The sequence below is a fragment of the Nesoenas mayeri genome, assembly GCF_963082525.1.
Source record: "Nesoenas mayeri genome assembly, chromosome: 1".
Lineage (NCBI taxonomy): Eukaryota > Metazoa > Chordata > Aves > Columbiformes > Columbidae > Nesoenas > Nesoenas mayeri.
The window spans coordinates 129,477,580-129,501,441 of record NC_137541.1 but is presented as its reverse complement, the minus strand read 5'-3'; the positions used below and the strand labels follow the sequence as shown (position 1 = coordinate 129,501,441).

General features: G+C 45.6%; 1 protein-coding gene across 1 annotated transcript; it reads right to left on the bottom strand.

The window, feature by feature from the left end:
* Positions 1 to 8,421: 8,421 nt before the first annotated feature.
* LOC308047975 (uncharacterized protein) lies at positions 8,422 to 17,606 on the bottom strand. Its single transcript, XM_080356805.1, has 6 exons — positions 17,317 to 17,606; positions 16,184 to 16,462; positions 14,524 to 14,772; positions 11,054 to 11,191; positions 10,351 to 10,470; positions 8,422 to 8,996 (listed from the first exon to the last, which is right to left on the bottom strand). The coding sequence occupies exons 1-6, from the start codon at positions 17,375 to 17,377 to the stop codon at positions 8,836 to 8,838; spliced, it is 1,008 nt and encodes a 335-aa protein (XP_080212931.1). The 5' UTR covers positions 17,378 to 17,606; the 3' UTR covers positions 8,422 to 8,835.
* Positions 17,607 to 23,862: the final 6,256 nt, after the last annotated feature.

The following is a 23,862-nucleotide window of genomic DNA, read 5'->3' as shown; positions in this document are numbered from 1 at the left end:
AGGACAGCAAATTGAATCAGATGCTCCCATGACCCAAACTCTTGGCTCCCAACCACCTGTCTGCACAGTGCTGTTTAAAACCACCTTCTATTCAGAGCATCTACTGCCACAAGCAAGGTCTCAGTGGTCAGGTTCAGGATGGTGTTACCATTCTTTTCAGCCCTTTTTTTTTCTTCACAGAAGAGTGAGTTTTTTGTTGACTACGTTTCTCTCATGTCCCCTACATGCCCTGCTTTCAGCAACTTAGCAAAAATTTGCTGAACCTTAGTGTCTGCTTTGCAGAGCTGCAAGTTTACAGTTCAGCCTCAGTGGAAAGTTACTGTGCCCATATAGGTAAGATGTACTGGGTTGGAACTACAGCTGCGCTCGTTACTTGTGTTATCTTGGAAGTTCGCTTTAGTTCTGCAGCATCAGTCATTCGGTATAAAAACAGGGATCTACTTTCCTCTCTCACTGAGGCTGTTTAACCATTGGGTTTTTAAGATAGATTATATCAAATTTATGGCAGTGTTGACTGCTTCTGATCTTTTCCTTTGCTGGAGAACCAGCTTCTACGTCTACAGCTCGTTCTCCAGAGAAAGCTACAAACAGTCATCTGCATTTTCCAAATAACAAAGCTTTAAACTCTCAATGAAAGGTAAGGAAACAAAACTCCTTAACAGAAAATACATTATCTGATGAAAAAGAGCTCCAAACCCCCAAAAGCTGGGCAGGAATATGAAAAAATAGAAGCTTAATTTGCATATTTTTCACCATGGCCTTCTATGGCAGCAACAGAAATTCAGGCGCAGCTTGTGCATAGGAAGAAAAGGGAATAGGCAAGCTCTTACCTGTATTCAGGATACCTAAAAAGCTGGCCAGGGTCCTGCCTTCCCACCACCCTCTCCCATCTCTTTTGGCAAAACTCACACCAGAAAATGAGGTGAGGAGAGAAATCCTGAAAGGCCTGAGTAGAGAATGTGGGGGAGGGTGGAAAGAAAAAAAAGTTGTTTCCATTCACTGCCATGGAAAGATTTGTGTTTACTCCTCTTCTCGGGCTTACCAAAACTAGCACAGCACATTCCCTAAAAATGGTCAATGGGAAAGGCAGAGAAGAGTAAGGAGTCCCTGGTGCCCCAGGCTAAGCATTGCCAGAGGGGCTCAGGGGAGCTGTGATCTACCATCAGGACACAAGTGCATCCATCTGGGGAACGTAATTCACAACAAATGTCAGGGACAGTAGGTGTGAGGACAAAGCAGCAGCAACTGCTCCTTTCTGGAGAATGCTTTATATTACCCAAAGAGTTTGCAGGATGATGGAGGACAGACCTTGCCTGAGACCTCTGCAGCCTCCCCACACATTTGAGGGAAAAAACAACATCTATAACTGCTGTTACTCACCATCACTTCTGCACCCTCAGCCATTAAGTCTGTGCCCTTTCTTCCTCTTAGATCATCTGCAGCAGTCACTCTCTTTCTGCAGCATCCTCCTCTTCTTTCAGTCCTGCCACGGTTTGTCCCTGTGAGGACACAAACACTAGCAGCAGAGGTTGTCCTATCCAGCAGGTATCACCTGCTCCAAGGCCCATATGCCGTGTTGGAAAAGCCTCCATCCTCCAGAGCTGCTGCAGTTAGCTGGAGGTGAATTGGGACTGACTGTCAGACAGTTGACTACCCATTCACATACCCCACTGAATCCCATCCCTTCTGTCCCAAATCTCCTAACTGTGGGTTTGTCTGCTGTATCAGAGGAAAAATCTCTGAGGCCTATTGCTCTGTGATGGAAAGCTTCCACAGAAGTACGACAAACTCTTAATGCTCTTTGCTTCAAGCCATGTTTGAAGTCACTATTGCAATTCTTTTCATAGACAAAAACACCATCACATCATCTTTTTCTTTCCTTTTTTGTTTGTTTGGAGATATCTTATTACACAACTTTTATTATCAAAAAACCACCCCTTTTAAAACTGCTTCATTCCTTAGTTTTGAGGAAATATGTTTTGCTCTCAAAGAAGAACTTCTATAAACCAAAGCTGAGACAGCAATGCTGGCAAGAGGATAGCCACTAAACTGTATTTATTTATTCCATTTGCATATGATACAGGAGCAGGTAGTAATTTTCTTTAATGTACTGTATTTGCAATTCCAAAAGTTGCACTGAAAATTGTCTCCAAGTAATTCTTGGTCTGTAATACATCTAGTTCCTATAGTGTTAAACAATACTAAAATTATCAGTAGCTATCATCAGTTAAGGTGAGTTTTAAAAGTTCTGCATAGAATTCAGGTTTCCAGTTTTGCTTTTTCTCTCATTTCCAATATTAACTATAAAATACACACTTTATACTATAGCCCTGTCCAATATTTTATCATGGACATTGGCTAAATGTGATATAGAATATGCTAACCAGAAAAATGAATCAATTAAAAATAAACTGACATTAGCCACCTGTATTTGCTACCTCTATAGACAAGAACCATTCCTTACCATTCTTAGTGTTTGGTACAACAGCATAATAAAAAGGAGCCTATAAGAAGGACAGGGACAGACTTTTTAGAAGGGCCTGTTGTGACAGGGCAAGGGGTAATGGTTTTAAACTAAAGGACAGGAGATTCAGACTAGACATGACAAAGAAATTTTTTTACAATGAGTGTGGTAAAACTCTGGCCCAGGTTGCCCAGAGAGGTGGTAGATACCCCATCCCTGGAGACATTCAAGGCCAGGCTGGACGGGGCTCTGAACAACCCGATCTAGTTGAAGATGTCACTGCTCATGGCACGGAGGTTGGATTAGATGACCTTTGAAGGTCCCTTCCAACCCAAACTATTCTATGAGGAGCAGACTACAGATGTCTCCACATGTGCCAGGACCAGCCTCTGTCCCAAAATGTCAAGTGGGTATAGGCCAAGTATTCCCATCTGCCAGGAGGCAAAGACTCACCCCATATTCACAACACCCACCCCTCCAGCCCCCAGAGACCACATGAAGAGTGAAGGGAAAACCCAAAAATCACTCCACTCACTGCCTACAGACCCACAGCCAGCTCTGGCTGCAGTATCAGGCATACCTGGTCACAGGGCAGCAGGTCCAAACCAAGCTCTCTGAGAGAAGGGGAGACATGGTGCTGACAGAGGGCCCCTTCTCTAAGCAAAGCTTGAAGAGGGGCTGTTTAGCCTGGAGAAAAGGAGGCTGAGGGGAGACCTTATCGCTCTCTACAACTACCTGAAAGGAGGTTGTAGCATGGAGGGTGTTGGTCTCTTCTCCCAAGTAGCAAGTGATAAGATGAGAGGAAATAGCCTCAAGTTGTGCCAGGGGAGTTTTAGATTGGATATTAGGAAACGTTTATTCACAAGAAGAGTTGTCAGGCATTGGAACAGGCTGCCCAGGGAAGTGGTGGAGTCACCATCCCTGGAGGTATTCAAAAGGCATTTAGACAAGGCTCTTAGAGACTTGGTTTAGTGCCAGAGTTATGTTAGGTTATGGTTGGACTCAATGATCCTGAGGGTCTCTTCCAACCAAAATGATTCTATGATTCTTTAAGGTGATAGGAGGTGTGGAGCAAAGATGGCAATGCTAGCTCCTGGGTCAGGAACCAAGCTGACAAGCACACATCTGTAGGTGCGCTGAGAAGGGAGGGGTATAGTCAGGCACCTAAACTTCCAAGCATAACGAATGATTTGATGAAGCCAGGCCCCTCATGCCTTCACGGTTGATGGGAGTATGAGGGAACCCCAGGGATGAGGTGCTGTTTGGGACTGAAATCTCAACTCCTGGCTGAGTTGAGAAAAACTCCCATGAAAATGCCAGTAATGCTGTCAGCACACATAGGCAGAACTGCTCTGGGCTCTTCACATGCTACTTGAATGTAATTGCTATCCAGTTCCTAAGCCATATTTGAAGAGTTTAGGGGAGTGTCTCTACCTCTCTCCCCCTCATCTTCCTTATCATTAAATATTTTTTGCCCTCCAGGCCGTGTGCTTTGGTACAGACAGGGAACAGTTTCTTTAGCCTTTATCAACAGTGGATGGCCGTGTGATTCACCCACGTCGCTTGCTGGTGATCAAGAGGGCTGGAGGAAAAGTCTGTCAGTCCTAGAGCTGTCCTAGGCCTCCACATCAACCCACCAGGCAGCCTGGAGCCACACAAGGGGTGTTTGAGGGAGGTCAGCCAGAAAGATGCTGCACTTCCCAGTGCTCGTGCACAGCCCAGAGACATCTCTTAACTGAGTTAACCTGGATACAATTAATGCAACATCTGCTGCCATTTGCTTGCTGAAAGAGTACAAATATTTAGAACGGCTTAATCTAAGGTTCTAGGTTCCCACTAAAGACTCATCTGCTGTCTCCAGCCACATCCCCTGCCTGAGAGATGAGTCACACAATCTTGCAGAAAGGAAATGCAGTGCTCATTGTGACCAAAACCAACACAGGATGCAGTTACTGGTTGTCAAAAGTCATGGGTCCCCACCGGGTAATGATGTTGTTCCCCAGACTGTTTTATGCCTGAGAACAAGAAGGAGCATTGCATGTGCTCAGGAGGGACTTCACCACCGCTAGCCTCATGCAGGCAGGGTTTGATTGCACCCAGGCACTGAGCAGCCTGGCCGAAGGCAAAAGCAATACTCAAATGCTAATACAAGCTTCTGCACTGACACACCACCAAGTTGTGCTTCCATCTCAGACAGAAATGGGTGATGCTACTGCTCTTGTCCACTTCTGTTACCAGTTCTGTGTGTTTATCTGTGGAAGTCCATGGGGTATCTCGCTCTTCCTCACCTGGTGATAGCAATACCTACACTACTGGATCTTATAGCAACACCAGAATTTGTTGGATAATATTAAGGAAATTATGTTAAAGATATCTATCAGTGACACTGTATCCTACAGCTGAGTTACGCATGAAGTTTTGTTTGCTTATTTTGAAATTAATTGCAATGAGTCATAAAAAGTGACACAAATTTACTATGCACATGCCTAAAATCTAGAGGTTTTTTCAACTACACTGACATTTTCATCAGAAGTTAACACAACCACTGCTCACACACGTCTTCAATATTTACAATTAATGTTTCATTTGCTATTGTAAACTGGCCCGTTGTCAGCTTTGCTTATCTGCTCTTAGACTCCCCAGCTTCTACTCTATTGTCTCTGTAGAGCTAATAGTGGTGGGGAGAGCTTGGTACTCCAGCTCCCCGCAAACTGCTGGCTCTTGCCCTCATGCTTCTGTTGCTATGCTGGGCTTCAAGGGAGGAGCCCAAGGGCAACGATCAGGCAAATCCATTCAAATCACTGTTCCAGGGCTAACTCTGTAATCATAAAGTCAAGGGATTTTGTATGATCACAAACCATCAGGACATTGGTTTTACCCACCCTCTGGGCCCACTTGTGTAAGAGTGACCATGAGGAAGAAATTTTTTACAATGAAAGTGGTAAAACCTTGGCCCAGGTTGCCCAGAGAGGTGATAGATGCCCCATCCCTGGAGACATCCAAGGCCAGGCTAGACGGGGCTCTGAGCAACCTGATCTAGTTGAAGATGTCCCTGCTCATTGCAGGGGGTTGGACTAGATGACCTTTGAAGGTCCCTTCCAACCCAAATTCTTATATGATTCTAAGAGAGAGTCAGTTCCTCCTTGCAAATGGAGCTGTGTTCTGAAAGCTAAACAGACCTAGGTGTCACCAAAAAAATACAGATGGATAGAGATGGATAAAACAAGACCATCTCCCTATGTCCCTTCCATGCACCTCACAGTTCAGGCAAGGCACAAGAGCAGGGTTTGGTGAGCTGCTAGTGCACATGGATGTACAGGCACATTAGCACGCACAAATCTATGGGGAGTGGTTATGTGCCACTGTCCTACAGCCTCTCCTGAACTGACTTACAGAATCACAGAATATTTGGGGTTGGAAGGAACCTCTGGAGATCATCCAGTCCAACCCACCTGCTAAAGCAGGTTCACCCAGAGCAGATCACACAGGAATGTGTCCAGGCGGGTCTTGAATGTCTCCAGAGAAGGAGTCTCCACAGCCTCTCTGGGCAGCCTGTTCCAGTGCTCTGGCACCACATGGTAAAGAAGTTTCTCCTCATATTCAGATGGAACCTCCTGTGCTTCAGTCTGTGCCTGTTGCCCCTCATCCTGTCATTGGGCACCACTGAAAGGAGTCTGGTCCCATCTTCTTGACACCCACTCTCGAGATATTTATAAAGAAAAGTCCTTGTGGTCTCTGTTCCCTAGACCACTCAAGTCAGTTCTAGTCAGCAGTAACTTGTTATAACCTTTCCTTTATTTGGTCAGGTGAAAATTTGGAAACCACTCTACACTTTCAGTGAAAATTATAAAGAAACGATTATTAAATAGCAGAACTTAAACATTTCCCCAAAAAATTAGAAAACAGATCTTTATTAGGAACAAAACCATTGCAAAGAAAAGAAAATAAAAAAAAACCACCACAAAAGAACAATAGCTGAGCATGAACACACACAGTTATAGGAAGAGCACAGGCTGCACAACCTCTTTCCCGACCTCACAGTAACAGAAACCTCTGCCCTGTTGCTGAACGACATCTTCAGCAGGGAAGGGCAGAAAAACAGCTGTGTCCAATTAGCCTCATAAAGATGTCTCGAGTCTCGGATTCCCATCTCAATAGCAAAAATCCTTCCCAGAGTGGAGTTACACCAGCGGTGGTGCTAACAGCTGCCGGGGCATCCCCAGCCCTCCCAGGGCTGAACAGCAGCCAGGCAGCACTATGGTGAGCTGCGGTTGGGGTGCCCCAGCCCAGCAGGACAAGCCTGGGCCAGCTCTGTCACCCTCAGCACCGAAAATGCTAGCAACTATTCCAGTGCCGCTCAGAGCACGCATCAACCTTTGAAGTATGTACTGGAGTCGACTGACCCCTGCCTGTTGCTGCCAGAAAGTGCAGAAGAGAAGCAAAGCTGACTACGGCCCCCTATTTCAGGGACGCTGGCCCCTGTTCACCCAGTGTCGCTGCCACCCCAAGTGCTCGGCATCACATTTTGGTCACTCAATTCACAGCCTTTGAGGAATGTTTATATTGAAAGGATATAGCACAGCACCGTGAGGAAAAGAATTACTATCTTCCTCTTACCGTGGAAAATCTGATTCCTATGGCAGCCTTAAAAAGCAGAGACAGGCTGAATCACCACCAACACAGCGCACAAGATCCGAAATATCTTCTAAACAGAGTCACAGGACAAGGAAACAACATGAACAACCACCTATGGCTGGGTGTCACCAATGCAGAGCTTTGCTGTGGACACAAACATGGAGGACTTCCAGGTAAGCATGCAGCCATCCCACCAGCCCCCCTTGCCTGGGAAAGAGGTGTTCAGCTCAGTTTTGATTTTGCTGGGGTACTTGCAGACCTCGTTGGGCAGCATTTACAAGGCATACCTTAAATCCATTTCTGAGGGGTTCATGGCACGATATTAGCACAATATAAAACAGGGACTAAATGACAAGGGAAGAGAGGAATGCAATATACACCCTCTCAACCCTTTTGGCCATCTCTGCTTTTCCTTCACCATGCCCTTCCAGCCCATTGGGCTAGCTTAACGTGAGCATGCCTCGCTTCCAACTACCAAAACGCACTTGTACAGCATATATCTTGCTCTGGCGGTGCACCCTGCAGCACTCCCCATGGACAGAAAGCCCTGCAGCCCCTGGCAGCTTTGGCCACTTTTCCAGGGACTCAGCTACCTGCTGCCTGGGACCAAGTCCTTGCCCCCTCTTCACTTCATCCTACTTGCCTGCAAGTCTACCCCAGCTGCTCTACTCGCAAACCTCCACTGAGCAGAACAGGACATGCGTTAGCAGCAAGACCTGCCTAAGAGATTCTGTAAATTGCTGCTGTCTGTGCAAATAACACAGCACCAAAAAAGTCTACAAGCACAGGCAGATGGCCAGCTTAATCAGCTTGCAGTAACTAAATCATTAAACTAAAGGCACCAATAGTTACACTGATGAATGATCTCAACATTATAATCAACGTTTCTGCCAAAATTACACACCCAAGCCCCAGACACCCTTCTGCTGCAAGCAAGCAAGCAAGTGACAGAGCTGTTTTAACTCACTGGCAACCCGAGCAGTTAAATTCTGGCGAAAGATAACTGGCAGCCCTCTGCCATTACAGGGCAACGCAAGGCGAACAAGCCAGCGTCACCTCCCGGGGTGTGCACACAGCAGCCCCTAACACCACCCCTGACCCCACGCAGTGAGAGATGAGGCACAAATCACAAAGGGTCTGGAGCTCCGAGGAGCAATTCAGATAAACACCCAGCACAGCAGATAGCCAGCTGAAACCTCCACTGAGGATTTTTTTGTTGTTTTTGCAGGAGCTGTGAAAAATGCCTTGAAATCTCCTGAGAAGAGGCTTTCTCAGGAAATTTCTGGCAGGTCCTTGTTCCTATCTGGGACTGACTGGCCACCTTGATCTCTCTGTCAAGCCTGCCCCTTGCAGGAACTGCTGGCTGGTGAGGACATGGGGTGGGCAGGGAGCAGGAGGAGAAGCCTGTCTCATTTCAGGCTGTCCTCTAGGGCTCCACAGTTTAACCACAGGTCTATTAAAGCATCAAAGAGCTGCCCAGTTTTGTTTGTTAGTGAACCTGTCAGCCCACGGCAGTGTGGCCTTGAAGCCATGCATGTGCTTTTCCTTATTTTCTCTTTTTCTTCTTTTTTTTTTTTTCTTTTTTTTTTTTTTTTAATGAAGTTAACAGGCCTGACACCTCACATCTTTCATCTGCTAAAATTTTCTGGACCAATTCTTACACACAGTGAGACTATGGGATGCAAAGGATGGGTGTCATAGGCTTCAAGACAGGGTGGAACAGCAAGCACGCCAGATCAGTCATCAGTTGGATCCAGGAAACAGTCCGAGGCATTTTCCTGACTTTCCACTTCAACTATGACCTCTGGGTCTGGCATTTCCTCAGGCTCTATCTCCACTGGTAAATTTTCTTCCACCAGTGGCTGGGGCTCAATGCCTTGACCAATCTGGGCAGCATCTGGAAAAGAAGGGAGAAATTGTTTATAATTGCTCACACTATGCCCACCCTCACGGAAATCCTCCCCCCATTCCCTGATGCTGTGGGCTGCCTAAGCCACTCAGTCCCCTCTCCCCAGGCCTCTGCAGGCCAAATTTCAGTTTTCTTTGTAACTACTCAATTATTGAGCTGTTCATTGTGGCTTTAGACACTTTGGTGCCGAAGCTCTCTGGGCTCAGCTGCCCAAAATATCAAAGCCAAATCTATTCAGTTACATCTGAGTAATTAAAGCTGGCTAACTGCACACATTTAATATGTTTTCACCTCAATATTTTCGACACACACCTCTGCTTTTTACTTATTTTTAGAAAATTTAAATATGGGATATTTTGTTAGCCAAACTGACAATGTAGACATTTTTTACTTAAAAAAAGGTTCTACACTTTATTAATATTAAACAATTACTTGAATGACATATCTTTTTTTTTTTTCTTTCTTCCACTATGTTCATGACTAGCATTTAATGTTTTGAAAGCAGAGAAAAGTAGCATCTAAAGTTAGACATAAAGCATAGCTGAGCTGCTGAGAGACCATGTACAGTGAAGGACACCAGAAGTGGAGACAGCAGTGCTGTGACCAGGCTATGACATACGTAATGTTGCTCCAGTTCACAATATCTCTGCTGGATCTACTTCAGTTGATGATGGTGAGTTACTAGGGAAGGTGTTGCCAGTGTTCATGTTTGTGAAAAGAAATTGAGGAAAACATAATAAAAAAGAGGAGTATTAGTATCAAGCACTCACAGAATGGGAGATTTCTGAAAGGTTTTTATCGCTGCAGTCTCTTGATCATATTGTGCTAAAGCTGTGAGGTGTCCTTCTCCATTTCTTTGAAGGATTTAAAATGTGACTGTATTTTCACTTTAGCCCAAATTTGAGGAAATACACATGCGTCTGACTTTGATGGGATTTAGCTGTGTTTATGGCTCAGCATATTTGTGGACGCTGTCCTGAAGACGACTGCTTACAGAAACAATGCCTATTCTTATAAAACGTTACTGATGAGAAAGGTGTGTGTCATAAAACTGCAGGAAGACTGCTAGGTTTGGGAGAGGTTGCTGTTTTTGAGATGTATATATTAATTGGCACAGGAGATACTGGAACAGCCTGCTGGGATACAAGCATGAATAAGGTACTGATGAAAGACCTGCTGCAACTTCTGTCCTCTGGACAAGTTGCAGCAGCTTCCTTGCAATAGTGAGTCCCAGGCTGCCCTCTACAGTCAGCTTCTCCCCCCTCAGCCACACACCTCCATTTTGTCCTTCACCCTCCTAAACATGCTACCTGTCCAACTTAGAGCAACTCACTGGACCCACCAGGCTTAGGAGGCCAAGCAGTTTGGGCAGCTTGAGCCTCGACATGGTCTCCATTGGGGGGGCTCTTCGCGCCTTCGCTGGAGACCACGGACATTGTTAGTCCATCATCCTTCTCGTCCTCTGTAAAACCAAAACCAGAGACTTGAAGGAAAGGCGTCCCCCACATCCCAGCAGCCTTGGCACATTCATTGGCATGTTCATTGACCAGACCACCACCACATGCCTGCACCTCCTCTTGTGGCACTGGCTCCATTCCTTGAGCAGACAGACACCGAGTACAGAGGGCCATTGCCAACCTGTCAGAGACCATCTTGGCCGTGCTGGCAGCGTCACAGCTTGAGGTGGCCTCACTGACAAAGGACTCCCATCAGAAGCCTTGAGGTCATTCCAGGATCAGACCTGAATGAGGCTTAATTTTCTTGCCCATAGGAAATATTTTGCTGTGTATTTTTGTGGCCAGAAGCACATGGTGGTAAGGCATGAGGTAAAAAATTGAAAAGCAAGGTTTAATTCAAGACCCCACAGGTTGAACAGTTGCCTATGAGCAAGCAGCTTTCTGCTCCACCAGGTCAAGGGAGGGCTGGCTGGAAGACAAGTAGCCACCCAGCTGAGGCCAGTTGATGCTAAGGTTATTTCAACTCCAGCCTCCAGAAACAGTCCTCCATGAGCCTCACCCCAGGGGGCAACAGATTGCTCCACTCACCTGAAGGCACTGGGATGAACTTGTGTTTCCTCTTCATGCAGCAACATGTGACTGAGGACACAAACACCACCAGGATAACCACGCCCCCTGCACACCCTGCCAGGATGTAAATGAACCACGGGTATTGCAGCAGGTCTCCTGCAAGAAGGATGTGGCATTGTTAATTATAACACCAGGGTGGACAAGCTTCTTTCTGCAAACAGGAGAAACCCTGCAGACAGATCAGAGCATGTGGGTGTTACTGCTGCTTTGGTTTGGACCAGGGGAGATGATACTGTAAGCTGTGGCACATCATGATTTATGTCACATCGTTTAATTATGGTATGGAATTTTTTGTTAAGAGAAGAGGCTTGTGTGACTAAGCTGTGTGTGTTTGTTTCTGCCTACTCTGACCGGTAACATCTAAGATAATTTGTAAGTTTTAATCAAATTTAACAGGGAAGGTGGTGATTTAAAAGATACAACATTTCAACAAGTTTTATGAAAACAAACAGCTGAGAAGAGGAAGGAGACTTAGGCTAGCATCTCCAGCTGAAAGAAAAGCTGCCAAGTCTACCCTCCGAGCTTGCATTAGGCCCCAGAGAATCCACTTAGGGCAGCGATGTAACAACTACACCAATCTCAAAGCAAGTCTGATCAGAGCCTCTACTTCCTCAGGCACCAGCGACTCCAGCCACCCAAGTCAGAGCTGTGGAAAAGAAGCTTCACTGCTGCTGGAGGAAAGATTTCTCTTTATTGCCCTTCCCAACTGAGACCATGCGAAACGCCTGGCGGGAGGCAGAGGCTGCAGATGGCTGAGCAGAAGGCCACACACAAGTCAGTGGTAATGACTACCCGGATCAGAGTCCCTTGCTCAGGGTTATTTTGACAGGTCAGCCTTGCACCGACGTCGGTGCAGAGCAGGGGAGCTGGTAGAGGCCGTCACAGACTTGCAGAAAAAGAGAGACCCATCCAGAGTCGCTCCTCCACCAAGACAATTTGCTCCAACCTGGGGCAGCCAGTAGGAAAATTCTTCGTCCCATATGAAAAAAAACCACACAGCTCAACTATTGCGATAATATGAATTCCTTAAAACTCCTTAGGATAAGACTATACCATCCCTTTTTGAATCATTTGGCTTATTTTTTGGCTGCACACATGCCTGCAGAGCATCGCACTGCAGAAACCAACAGGCTCATTTGCAGCTTCTTTTCAAGAGCCCGAACACACAAATTGCTGCATATCCTGAGGCTAGGAAGTTTTTCACATGTTCCAGGACGTATTACACGCTGTCATAGTCCACATACTTGCCAGAACAGTAAAAACAACTGCAGACAGGTGATCCTGTGTGTGAGAGTGAAACCACACTCAAAAGTATTTTCAGAGTGCTTGTTACAGTCTCTTTAGGAACAGTTACCAAGTCCAAAAAGATCTATACTCAAAATCAAACTTTTGGCAACTGAGAAATAACTTCCATAATTATTTTATTTCCTTTTTGATGAAAGCTTAGAAAATACTGTAAAAGGCTGTTGGAATTATTTTTTCTGAATATTTTTTTAGTAAAAAAAAAAATTGCCCTTTATTAAAATGGTCTCTTCTGAGATAAAATAGTGCACTAAAAATCAGTAATAAACAAGTAATAAAACAAGTAACGAATCAATATAAACGTTCTGTATATATTGATTTGTTGATTTCTGAATCCTCTGCTTTAGACAATCAGAGCCCTTTGGTGCCTAGGAAGTTTACAGTATTTCTGCTAAATTGTTTTACTCTAACAATTATTCAAGATTAATTACAACAGCGTAACAGGTTGCCTAAAGACGTGCTTTTATATAGACCTTTTATATAGACCTTATACCTACAGCAGAAAAAAATACATTCACCCCTTTGCCTGGAGCAAATAAAAACCCACGAAAGTAGTGAACTTGTCTTTAATTTAACTGAACTCATTTCTCTCTTCAACTCATTTTACTAGTATTCAGAACTGCTTTAGTTCACTTTTTACAATTGTGGTTACATTTGGTGACTAAAAAGCAGAATCGCTGCTGCTTTCTTGCTCTCAGACCCTTCCAAATATGTGGTCATGCACGTGTCCATCCCAACAGAGCTATCACTAAATTCCCCTGTGGGCTTTTCAGGAGGAAATGGGGAACTGATATCACACCCAGGGGACTGGGCAGCCACCCAGAATAAACAATGGTAACTGTCAGCACTTGTGTGATTTATCACAAGGCTTGACTGAACAACTCGTGGATGTTTGCATCCTCACTCCCCAGCGCCTCATCCAACCTGGGTCTGACTACACCGAACAACCTCTGACCAGTTTAACTGGACAAAAATTAAAATCGCTGCTTTACAATCACAAGTGCCAAACTCGTACAGATTGGCCAGCGGCACCAACGCGATCAGGCGTGAACAGCCTACAGCATTTCCGTTGAATGCCAGCACACGATACAGGGTTTATGTCAGTAATTTTGCTTTCACACCAACTGTATGCCAACCATAGAAGAAAAGGCAATATTTGCTGTGGAGCCGGAACATCTCAGATCTAATTTCTAAAATGCTAGGTGCTATTGCACAAGACAATTTCTCTAGTAGCAAAGGTGATTAAATTAATTACAGCTAAATTAATCAAAAACCTTATAGTTAAATTATGCCATCCTGATGTAGTTTTGATGACCATATTCACTGCCAGAGAAGAAAAAAGCCTTCACTACTGGAGATGCAAGTGAAATCACACTCAAGCTTATCCAAAAATTTGTTGTTATTTAATGAATGTGAGTTTACAACACAGATGAGTGCTTTGCATCGTGAGGTTCTGGCAGTTTTCATCAGTTGTAGGATATGGATTTTCTGTCTCATTAAACTATGGCCTCATCCAAGGAGAGTACTCAGCAGTTACGGATAGTTTGCCATTGGATAAAGTCACAGCCTTCTCACAGAACTACAAATCTGAGCAGGTTGTGTCTTTACCCCACCTCTGATGACGTGGGGCTGATGGGGAGACATTTGTATAGGCTGCTAAATCTTTGTGTAGTTGGCCTAGACAGGGAGAAAAGAGACAAGGCAAAACACCTCAGCTAAGTCCAGCTGCAACAGGGCTGAACTAACGGAGGAGTTTTTATAGGGATGTTGCAGAAATAAGAAGGCCATCTGGGTAATGGATGAATGTCAGAGTAGGAAGCAGCTCATGTTTCTAAACCAGCGCAGAGGATCTGTGCACAGGAGGGTGCAAAGTCTCCATCACTGGGAAGCACAGACAGACTTTCCGCAGAGTTGGGTAAAAGGACCTTCTGACCAAACTTTCATCCCTTCTGCGGCTGTAGGCTGTGTCAGTTCAAGACACAGGAGGGAGAGGAAAGTCAAGGGGACACTTTCTAAACTGAGGATGTGGTAAGTCTGGAAGGCAGCTGTCAGAGCACAGCAACAACTCCTTATTTTTCCCCTGTAAGAGACCAAGAGGGAGGTATTCTGCAGACACTGTTACTCACCATAGCTGCAGGACAGCACAACAGGCCTGGTCCTCGTGACGCTGTTCCCGTGGTACACCTCACACACAAATTCCCCAGGCACGGTTTTGTCCAGGAGAACCTTCTTGCCGCCATCCTTAACGCAAGCCTCAGGGGCGCTCAGCGCGGTGCCATTCAGCAGCCACCGAAAGCTGGTGCTCTCGTTGCTGGTCACATCACAGAACAGCTCTCCAGTCCCATTAGGGAAGCACTGGATACCAATGGCCGGCTCTGGTCACACACAGCACAGGATGAAGGGAAAAAGGGGGAAAGAGAGAGGTGAGGAGCAGTCTCAGCAGTGAACATGAGCTGGAGAGGAGCTTCCCTTATCAAGAGTCTTACTACTATTGCATCTACTGCTAGCCAGGGGGCACAGAAATAAGTAACCAGACTCTCCAGTGCCTTCCCCTGGTCCTGAAATGCTCAGCAGTGCAAACTCAACCCTGCCAGCAGATCTTGATCCCTATTTTGGGGATGCCACAAAAATCTGGCTTGTCTTCATTTTCCTTATTGAAATTGAAAAAGCTAAAAATAAAAGCCCCCAGTGTGAGAGGACGGGGGAAACACCCGAAGCATCTGCCTGCCAGAGGCTTCCTCTGTAACCAGTGGATAACTGTAGCTTCAGGGGAGATTCAGCCCTCACCTCAACCAGAGGTTTGTACTTCTGCTGTCAGTCTGTCTCTTCTTCCATTTTTTGAGAGGAACTAGTACAAATCATACCCGATGTTGGTACCGACACCAGACACCTGCAGTTAAATGGGATGACCCAGACTAGGACAATTTAAAACAAAGGAATGAATCATTGATGTTACTACATTTTCCTGAATTTCTCTCACAAGGAGCATATTTCCCATGTTTGCCACTTTGCAAATACAGATTAAACAGAGAAGTGGTGCAGCTTTATGACAGTAAGGGTTGTATTGAGAACACCTATACAAACATCTATGTAAATAAGCTCAGAAATCACTTGATTCAACTAGGACATCATCTTCAACTAAAATTCACTGCCTCCAGGATTACCTTTGCTGTGAAATTGTTTCTCTAACTTATGTGTGGCAATAGAACACGAGAAGGAGACAGAAGTTCCCAAAGCAAACCCACTGAAATGGAGTTAAGAACAGAATACTTCTGTAGCCTTTGCCTACTCCCAGTCTAAGCCCCTTGAACATCATGTGAAAGGGTCACATCTTTGACATACTCTCGGCGACAGTTCTGCCTGTTTGCACCCAAATGGCATAAGGATTCATTTGTCTTCACTGAGAGACTAATTTGATTAGACGTTTTCATTACAATTTCATGCGCTTCAATTTCTCTTTGAAGCTTATGTAAGTGAAAGCCCTGCAAAAGGCACAGTGGAGATGAGGACCAGAGCAATGGTCACTGACTATCTGGAACACTATTCAGCGGTCAGGCAAACCCATTTAAGCCTTCTCCATATTAACCCAAGCAATGAGCCAGATCCTGTACTGAAGTGACTTTACTTCTGCCTTTACACCCTGCAGAGGGATGAGCAGGCATGTGAAAGGGAGCAGCTATTCTAAGGCCACAGGGAGGATAGCAAGGAGGCTGGCACCGTAAGGTACCTATTGCTGTTCAAATAACATAAGTTCAAAAGCTATTTGTTGCTAAGAAGGCCACTTACCAAATACTTCCAGTGTAAAAAATCTGGTGGTGTTGTGAAAAACAAACTCATATTTTCCTTCGTCCTCTTTCTCCACACTCCTCAGCACTAGGGAGCCGTTCTGGAAGCTCAGGCATCTGCCGGCAGAAGTGCCGCACTCAGCCAACAAAGTGTCATTTAAGACAGCTGTCAAACATCTTGCATCCCTCTTGCTCATTCTGGAGAGGTTCTGCAGATTTTGAATTCCCATAGAAAAGACTGCTGAGCCACCACTGAGCACACCAGTCCAGGTGACAGACCCTGAAAGGAGAAGAAGCACAGATTGTGGGCAGTAAGCTTGCCGTACCCATCCAACCCCTCTCAGCTGCTTCCCAGAAAGACAAATGCCCAGGTGAGACATAAGAGAGACAGAGCCACCCCTAGTGACAAGCTGGAGTTACCACTAATTGAAAATCAGAGGAGTGGGAAGCCGCCTGTGAAGGCCAGCTTTCCCCCCAATAACATGGGAGTGGTGCGCACACCATGCGCACAGGGCGACGAAAGGCTGAGAAGCTGGTCTTTTCTCTCCTTAAATTTGACAAGACCATCTACCACCCCCCCTCAGAGCTAAGAGACTATGCAAAGAAAGAACCTCAGGGCATCACTGCCATGGATCTTGTACAGAGGGTAGCAAAAACAACTGCTGCCTGCACAGCTGCTTTCACCCAAAGAGTAAGGTCGCAGTTTTAACTTGAACAAGTCTCTCTGTGTCCTTGCACATTATCAAGCTGCTGTACACAAATCAGAGATGGGTAAGTGGCAGGGCGACAGCAGCTCAGGGACTAATCCAAGGTCATACTGAGCATTAGGAGCAGGACCACATTGCTCTCCAGCCCCTTCAGCCAGTGTTCTGCATACAAGGACCTTACATTCTCCATTGAAACGCTTTTACAGACGCAATACACTGAGAAAGTACTATACTGTTCGTTATCATTTATTTACTAAAACAATAATCTGTCTTACTTTGGTCTGACTACCCCTTTCATGCATTAGCAGTTACACTGTTCGATGTCTCCCCAAACTGGTAGAGTCTTTAAAAGATCTTGGAGCAAAATTAAGGTCTCTGCTCATCTAGGCAAATCTGTGCCAACTTCATAAAGAGAAATCCCACTTACCATGAGTAACAGTTATTATCGTCAGCAAGCACTGCAGAGCAAAAGGAGAGCTGAAATCCATTTTAAAGGGCTCCTTGCATCATATGCTGCGAAGACGATCTGGCTACAGAGCTCAGTGAATATAGCATTCAGGAAATGATGTCAGAAGCAAGAGTGAAAAAAAAAAAAAAAGAAAAGAAACTCCATCGTGGACAGTTTGAATAATGTTTCAAAATAGACCTGCAAGGTTTTGGGTGACTGAACTCAGCCTGAACCAACGTGAGCCACAAGGTGTTCTGCAAAGTCCCGTACCCTCAAGCTAGCTGCAAGTGTGAGAATAGAGCTGAGAGGTGGGGAGAGACAAAAATATCTGCTGGTCAGCTCATCCCGTTTAGGAAGATGCTAATGCCGAGACCGTGCAAAGGCAAAACACTTAATTTTTCATCTCTTTCCAGTGTATTGAAATACAGCATCCCCACCCAGGGAAGAGAAATCAGTCCAGTCAGATAAAGCGCTGCATGTACAGAGCAGCTGATTTTCTGAAATACCAACAACGATCGCTCATGGAGAGTCTCACCAGCAGGAGATGTGGGAGAAGGTTCTCCCTCCGTATGCAGAGCCTGAACTTTGCTGGGCTCTTCTAGTGGCTGAGTGGTACCTGCCATACAGAAAAGGGTTCTGTAGAGCCGCCCCAGGCAATGAATAAATGCTATGGGAAGTTATAAGTTGCATTGCAAAACTAGACTGAATGCAGACCAAAAGCCTCCCCAGCTCTGCTTGGAGTGCAGGTCCCAGAAATGAGACTGAAAAGCCAGTGAATCAGAAGCTGTGAATCAGTTATCTGGAGGGTCACACAGGGCCAGATACTTTGCACTCACTGAGATGGCCTAAAGCACAGTGGCTTTTCACAGTGAGTGCTGAGGTGTATTACATAAGCAATACAGCAGAAACAGTCTGGCTCGCTGGAGGAAGTAAACTGCCATAGCATTAGACCAAACATCTGGATTTTTTTTAGATGCACTTAGCAGATGTGCTGGGGCATAACTGTTACAGCAGTTCAGGATGCGGCTGGGAATCTTTCATGCTGTTTCTCTGGACACAGACATAGACACAGCCCATTGAGGAAACTCCATATGGTGGAATTACACGTATACCTGCATTTCCAATAAATGGTTAAACCCCTTGTGTTGTGGTATGCACTGTTACTCAGACAATTTGGCTCTGCTTGATATTTCCACGTTTCAGTCAGTGGTTTGGCCCCTCTGACTTCTTAGCAATGACAATTACATCTCACCTCCTGCTCCCAGTGTCCAAAATTTACAAGTTTGTTCAAGGCTACCATAGCACCATGCTGTCTTCATCATACATGCATAGGACAGGTCTAAATTGATATAAGATGTGACAGAAATAGCCTTCTCAGAGAAACGCAGTGAAGTGAGTCTTCAGACACTCACAGGAGCACAGAGGAAGGGGGAGAGAGAAAAGTATTTACGGCAAGAAACACTTTCATTTCCTTCTGTGCTAGTCAAATGACATGAAGAGAATCTCTCCCAAATACTGCTGCAAGATTGGGGCTGACCTTGGTAGTGCACATTTAACTTCATTTCGCCTTCATGCTTGAAGGGCAAGCTGGTAGAGCTTAGGGTTGCAGTACTGTGGTGAAGACACGAGACAGAAGAGACAGCATGTGCAAGGTCACTTCAAAATAGCACCCCAAACTGTTCAGAATCTCAGAAAAAACAACAAAATGCAAAAGGGGTCTGCCCATAGCCAAATCCAGGAAAAGTTCACTATCTCATCCAGCCAATGCTAGCAGCCTCGCAGAGCTCATTTACAGATTTGCAGTAAAAGCAAAGAAAAATACGGCCTTTCTACTCTATTGTTACAGAAGTGACTCTGCATGACTGTGACATTGCGGTGTCCTGTATTCAGTCTCCCTCTCAGTGACTCCAGGGCAAATGAGTACATTTATGAGTTCAATATTTCTGACTGCAAGTGCCCCATACATCATGCAGTATTATGAATTCCCATTAGGTTCTTTCTGTCCCTGACACCCTCACCAGCTAAAAAGAAGAAACCACAGGCAGGATAAAGACAACAGCACATGTACAATCTGTGTTGTCATCAATTAACAGCTTCCTCTTACAAGCAACTCTCTCAAATTTCATATATAACCATTTTTTTAGATGAGATTAGATGCTAATTTCTGACATTGGCCAATGATGCACACAACACCCTCGGTTAGCCAGAGAATTCACTTCCCCTTTTTATATAGAGATGCATAAAGTTTTGTGTGATCATTGCAGATAAAAAAACACCTTGTGAGGCTTTACAGAAACTGCAAGTAGGAGAAGCTAGGGGGAAAAAAAGACAAGAACTTGTAGTTGGAAGATGAACTTAAATCTTTTTTATTTGGTGAGCTGCAAGCTCACAGGGTCATTTTGTCCTTTCAGCAACTGACCACATAATGAAAGGAGAAGGGGGATTCATTCCTTACATGCCATGAGGCATTGATGGAGCACTGGAAGTATTGCAAAGAAATTCGTACACAGTAACTCTGCACGTCTTCCTTTCAGTAGGCTGGTAAGCACAAGCAGTGGACCTATTTTTACTGCTGTTAAAGCATGACAGCGATAACTGGGGAAATACGCAGGCCTAGCTTCACACAGAGGGAGGTAGCAGAGCTAAATAGCAGAAACTCAATGGGTGGAAACAGAAAATAAGGCTGCAGCTTCGGCGCTGCACAGAGACTGCTCTGCAGGCTGCTGAGGGCTCCCTGCCCCAGCACCAGCCCCAAGAAACACTGCTGGCTGTGGGTAGTCAGCTCGTCTGTCCGTCCATCCCTCTCCATCCCCCTGCAGTGCGATGGTATGGCCATGGCTGCACCACAGGCTACCAGGGCAGGTACAACCTGGACGGTGCAGCACTGGAAGTAGGGAGAGGCCTGCAGCCCTGTTAGCCCACCTGTGCAATCCACACCTACAGCTATTCAATTTTTTTTAACACACTTTGAGCGGCTCTTTGGGGAGTTTAACTGTAAAACCACAAGGCAGGAATAGGGCACAATCCTGAGAGATGCTTCTGTGTGGGGGCTGCAGGACTCCCGAGACCGATGAAGATTCATATTCATAAGAATTCGAATTTTTCCTTTGTTAAGTGAAACTAGCCAGAGAGCTGTGCTTGAACTCTGAACTTTTTCTTGATCAAAGAAATAGCAATAGCAAGCAAAAAATAGTAAAGATAAACACAGAAATGTGTATGCTTCCATGGTGATAAAGAGACTGTCATGCCCTTTGTTTCTCTATCAGCAAAGCTGTAAAATTACAGCTACTTTGCAACTTATGTAGGAATTAGACATGCATAACCAGGGTACTCCTGTAGATCATGTTCAGAGCAAGTAACTTTTGGACAGAATAGGTTGTACTGATGTAGCAAGAGGAGTGACCAGGACCTGTAGTAATAGATGAAGGCTCTCTTGTGTCAGGGACTCCACAGCCCTACACAGAGCCATAAAACGGAAATAAACCTGCACACTCCCAGTCTTCCAGTTACAGACAACCCAGAGCATGGACATACACAGGATTTCCAAGACAGCCCCAAAGCACAGGCCTGCCAAATACTGTGTGCTCTGCATGAGACCTGCTCCACCAGTCCTTGTCCCACACACTGTTCTGCAGCCCTTGTACTCCACACATTTGTGACACAGCAGAGCAGGGCTGCTGCTTGGGACCCAGCACACCAGAGAGAGCCTGATCTACGATAGCCAGCCTGCTGCAGCTGGTGTACATGGTCCTTGACAGGCAGAGAAACCAAGAGGCTGTGCTGCAGCTGTGGATAAACATGATTTTACTGGAGGCAGCCCATTCTCAAAGCTGACCCACACGCTAAGCACATGTGCCACTCATCCTCCCTCAATGGATGCACACCACGCTGTCTGCCAGCATGTCTGACAGAGGACAGGCTCTTCCCCACCACATGAACCAGAGCAGAGATGTCTTGTGTCAAGTCTTGGGAAAGCAGACAGGCCAGACACATGTCACTGGTGTTTCTCCCCATCTCCTGAATTGCCCATTTGCCACAGTTTCCACAGAACGTTGCACCCAGGGAATTTCTCCTGACCAGCTTTTAGCTGGATCCTGAATAAGGCGAATCAGGAGGAGGGAAGGAAACTGGACTTGCGTTCTCATTCCTCCTACCTCTGCTTTAGAGACAACCTGCAGGTGATCCTCCTTTCAGCTCAACCCACCCAACTTCCACAGGGCTGGTCCTCTGCCCTCAGACAACAGCCAGCCCTTTGTGGCACCTCGCAGCCACCAACCAGCTGCACAATGTGGTTTAATCAGAGGCCACAGTGAGGGGAAAAGACTGAAGGGGACACGTTGCCACACTGTTTTTCCAGCTGCTGGTACAAAGAGACCATAAAAAAGATTGTTCTGGATCAGACTGAAAGTTCACCTCAGTGATTAGCCTGTCTTCAAACATAGCTGATGTCAGAGCCTGAGCTAGAGTTGCTATCTCTGTGACAGGGCCATTTAAAGTTACCCACGTATTACAAAAAATCACATTGTGGAAACATGCTGAGATCAGGAACTGCTACAGAAATGGTCTGGGTCTAATTACAGACAAGGTACACATGGTTTCTCCAGTCTGTAATACCTCTGGGGAAGGAACAGTCCAATGCTTGCAGGAGTCAGGGCCAGGATTTCTGGAGCTCCTGAGATGCCTCCATGGGGACTGTCAAATCTCTGGTGACAGGGGCCCAAGGGAACACTCTTCTTCAGAGCATCCGTGGATGTTTTCAGCTTTCTCTTGCCAAGAGGTGGAAGGAACATCCAAGATCCTGCAAACACAGATGAGGACTTTGTTGTGTTGGGGGCATAGCAACAGGACTAATAAAAGGAAAACTTGTATGATACCTGCTCTGGTGCACAAAGAGGAACCTGGGAGACCTCCCAGCAGCAGGTCTGCCATGCCTCAGACACCTCTCTACTGAGACACATAACAATGGCCCTTATCTTGCTCTTCCTGCCACAGCCTTTGCTTTTGCTATGTGATGCTGAGGCTATCTGGGATATACCACACCAGATGCTGTTGTCTTGTCTAAAACATACAGTTCAAGCCACAGAGTGTGACAGGGAGTGTCCTGAAGGGACAGAGATGATGAGACTCCACATAGTACCCAGAGGCAAATGGAAGATCTAATCTGCAGAAACTCTCTGCTGAAAGTAACCCAAGTAGGAAAACTCATTCTAATTTCATGCACATGGTGCCCACCTGTCTCACGCTCTGGGAGAGCCCATCTCTCTGCTGCCCTATAATTGTCAGCAGAGCAGTCTCATGCCTTCATAAAATGTAAATGACAAGCTGGAGACAGGTCTTCTTCAGCTCTCATTTCTGACAAGTTAAAATCCACATGCTTGTCACAGATCCCATAAGTCACGCAGCTCAGGGTGAATGTCATAAATTCACCTCCAGCTCCACTACTGCTGAGCCGCTATGGGGGGAGAGACCCAGGCAAGTCCACAAAAAAGCAGAGGCATGGAGGAGGTACTGTGCCACACTGCCATCTCCTCTGGGCACTCGCCTGTCACCTCACTGCCACAGGAGATGAACAGGAACATAAGGATCCCAGCTGTCCCAGTCAAGCATACCAATCACATACAGTTTCTCTGACAGCTCTCCTAATTCGTTTCACGACAACGAGAGAAAAAGAAGAGTCCATATAAGGAACAACTGCTAGAAACTACACAATTTATATTTAGCATCACTGCGTGCAGAGCGAAACCCTTTGCATTTGCTTTAAAAAAAGAAAAAAAAAAGCCTTATTATTACAGAGCTATTCAGACATATGGGTTCAATCGTGCTGCTACATGAGCAGGGTCTAACTGAAGGACCACATCAAGGACAGCAAGCACAGTGCCTACGATCTGTAGGCTTTGCCTTGTTTCACTAGAGTCAGAGGAAAATCTGTTTCTGTGAGTGGACAACACTAGGAGAAGTCAAGTTAGGATCCAGCCTGACACACTCTAGTGCAGGTCAGCTGTGCTTTTTTGCTTTCATCTCTAATGAATGACTCAGATCAACTTCAGCCCCCAGTCAGTTTCACCTGGGTCTTGCTCAGAGGCTGCTACCATGTGACTCCAGCGCACTGTCCTTGGCCTAGCCTGCCAAAACTGAGACAGAGACAGCCAAAATTGTCCCTGGCAGAGATTCTGAGCTCCTATCAACCAGGATTTTTCTGCAGCCACCCACCCACTCCTCAAGTACCAGGCCATCTTGTTCATCTTTTCCTGTTTCTCCTTACTTTGCCTTGCCACAATCAACTTGGCAAAATCCCAGCTTGGAAGATGAACTTGCAAAATTTCACTAATGTTGCCATCTTCAAACTAATAATGTAAGCATTATATAAAAGGGCAAAGAGATTTCATAGGTTAAAATTTCCTGCAGGATTCACTTAACAATGTCTTAGCCCTATATCTGCTGTGGTTACGAGAAGGTTAACGCCAGGCTCATTTAAGAAAATCTTTCAACACAATACAGAATGGGGACAAAAGCCACCAAAACAGC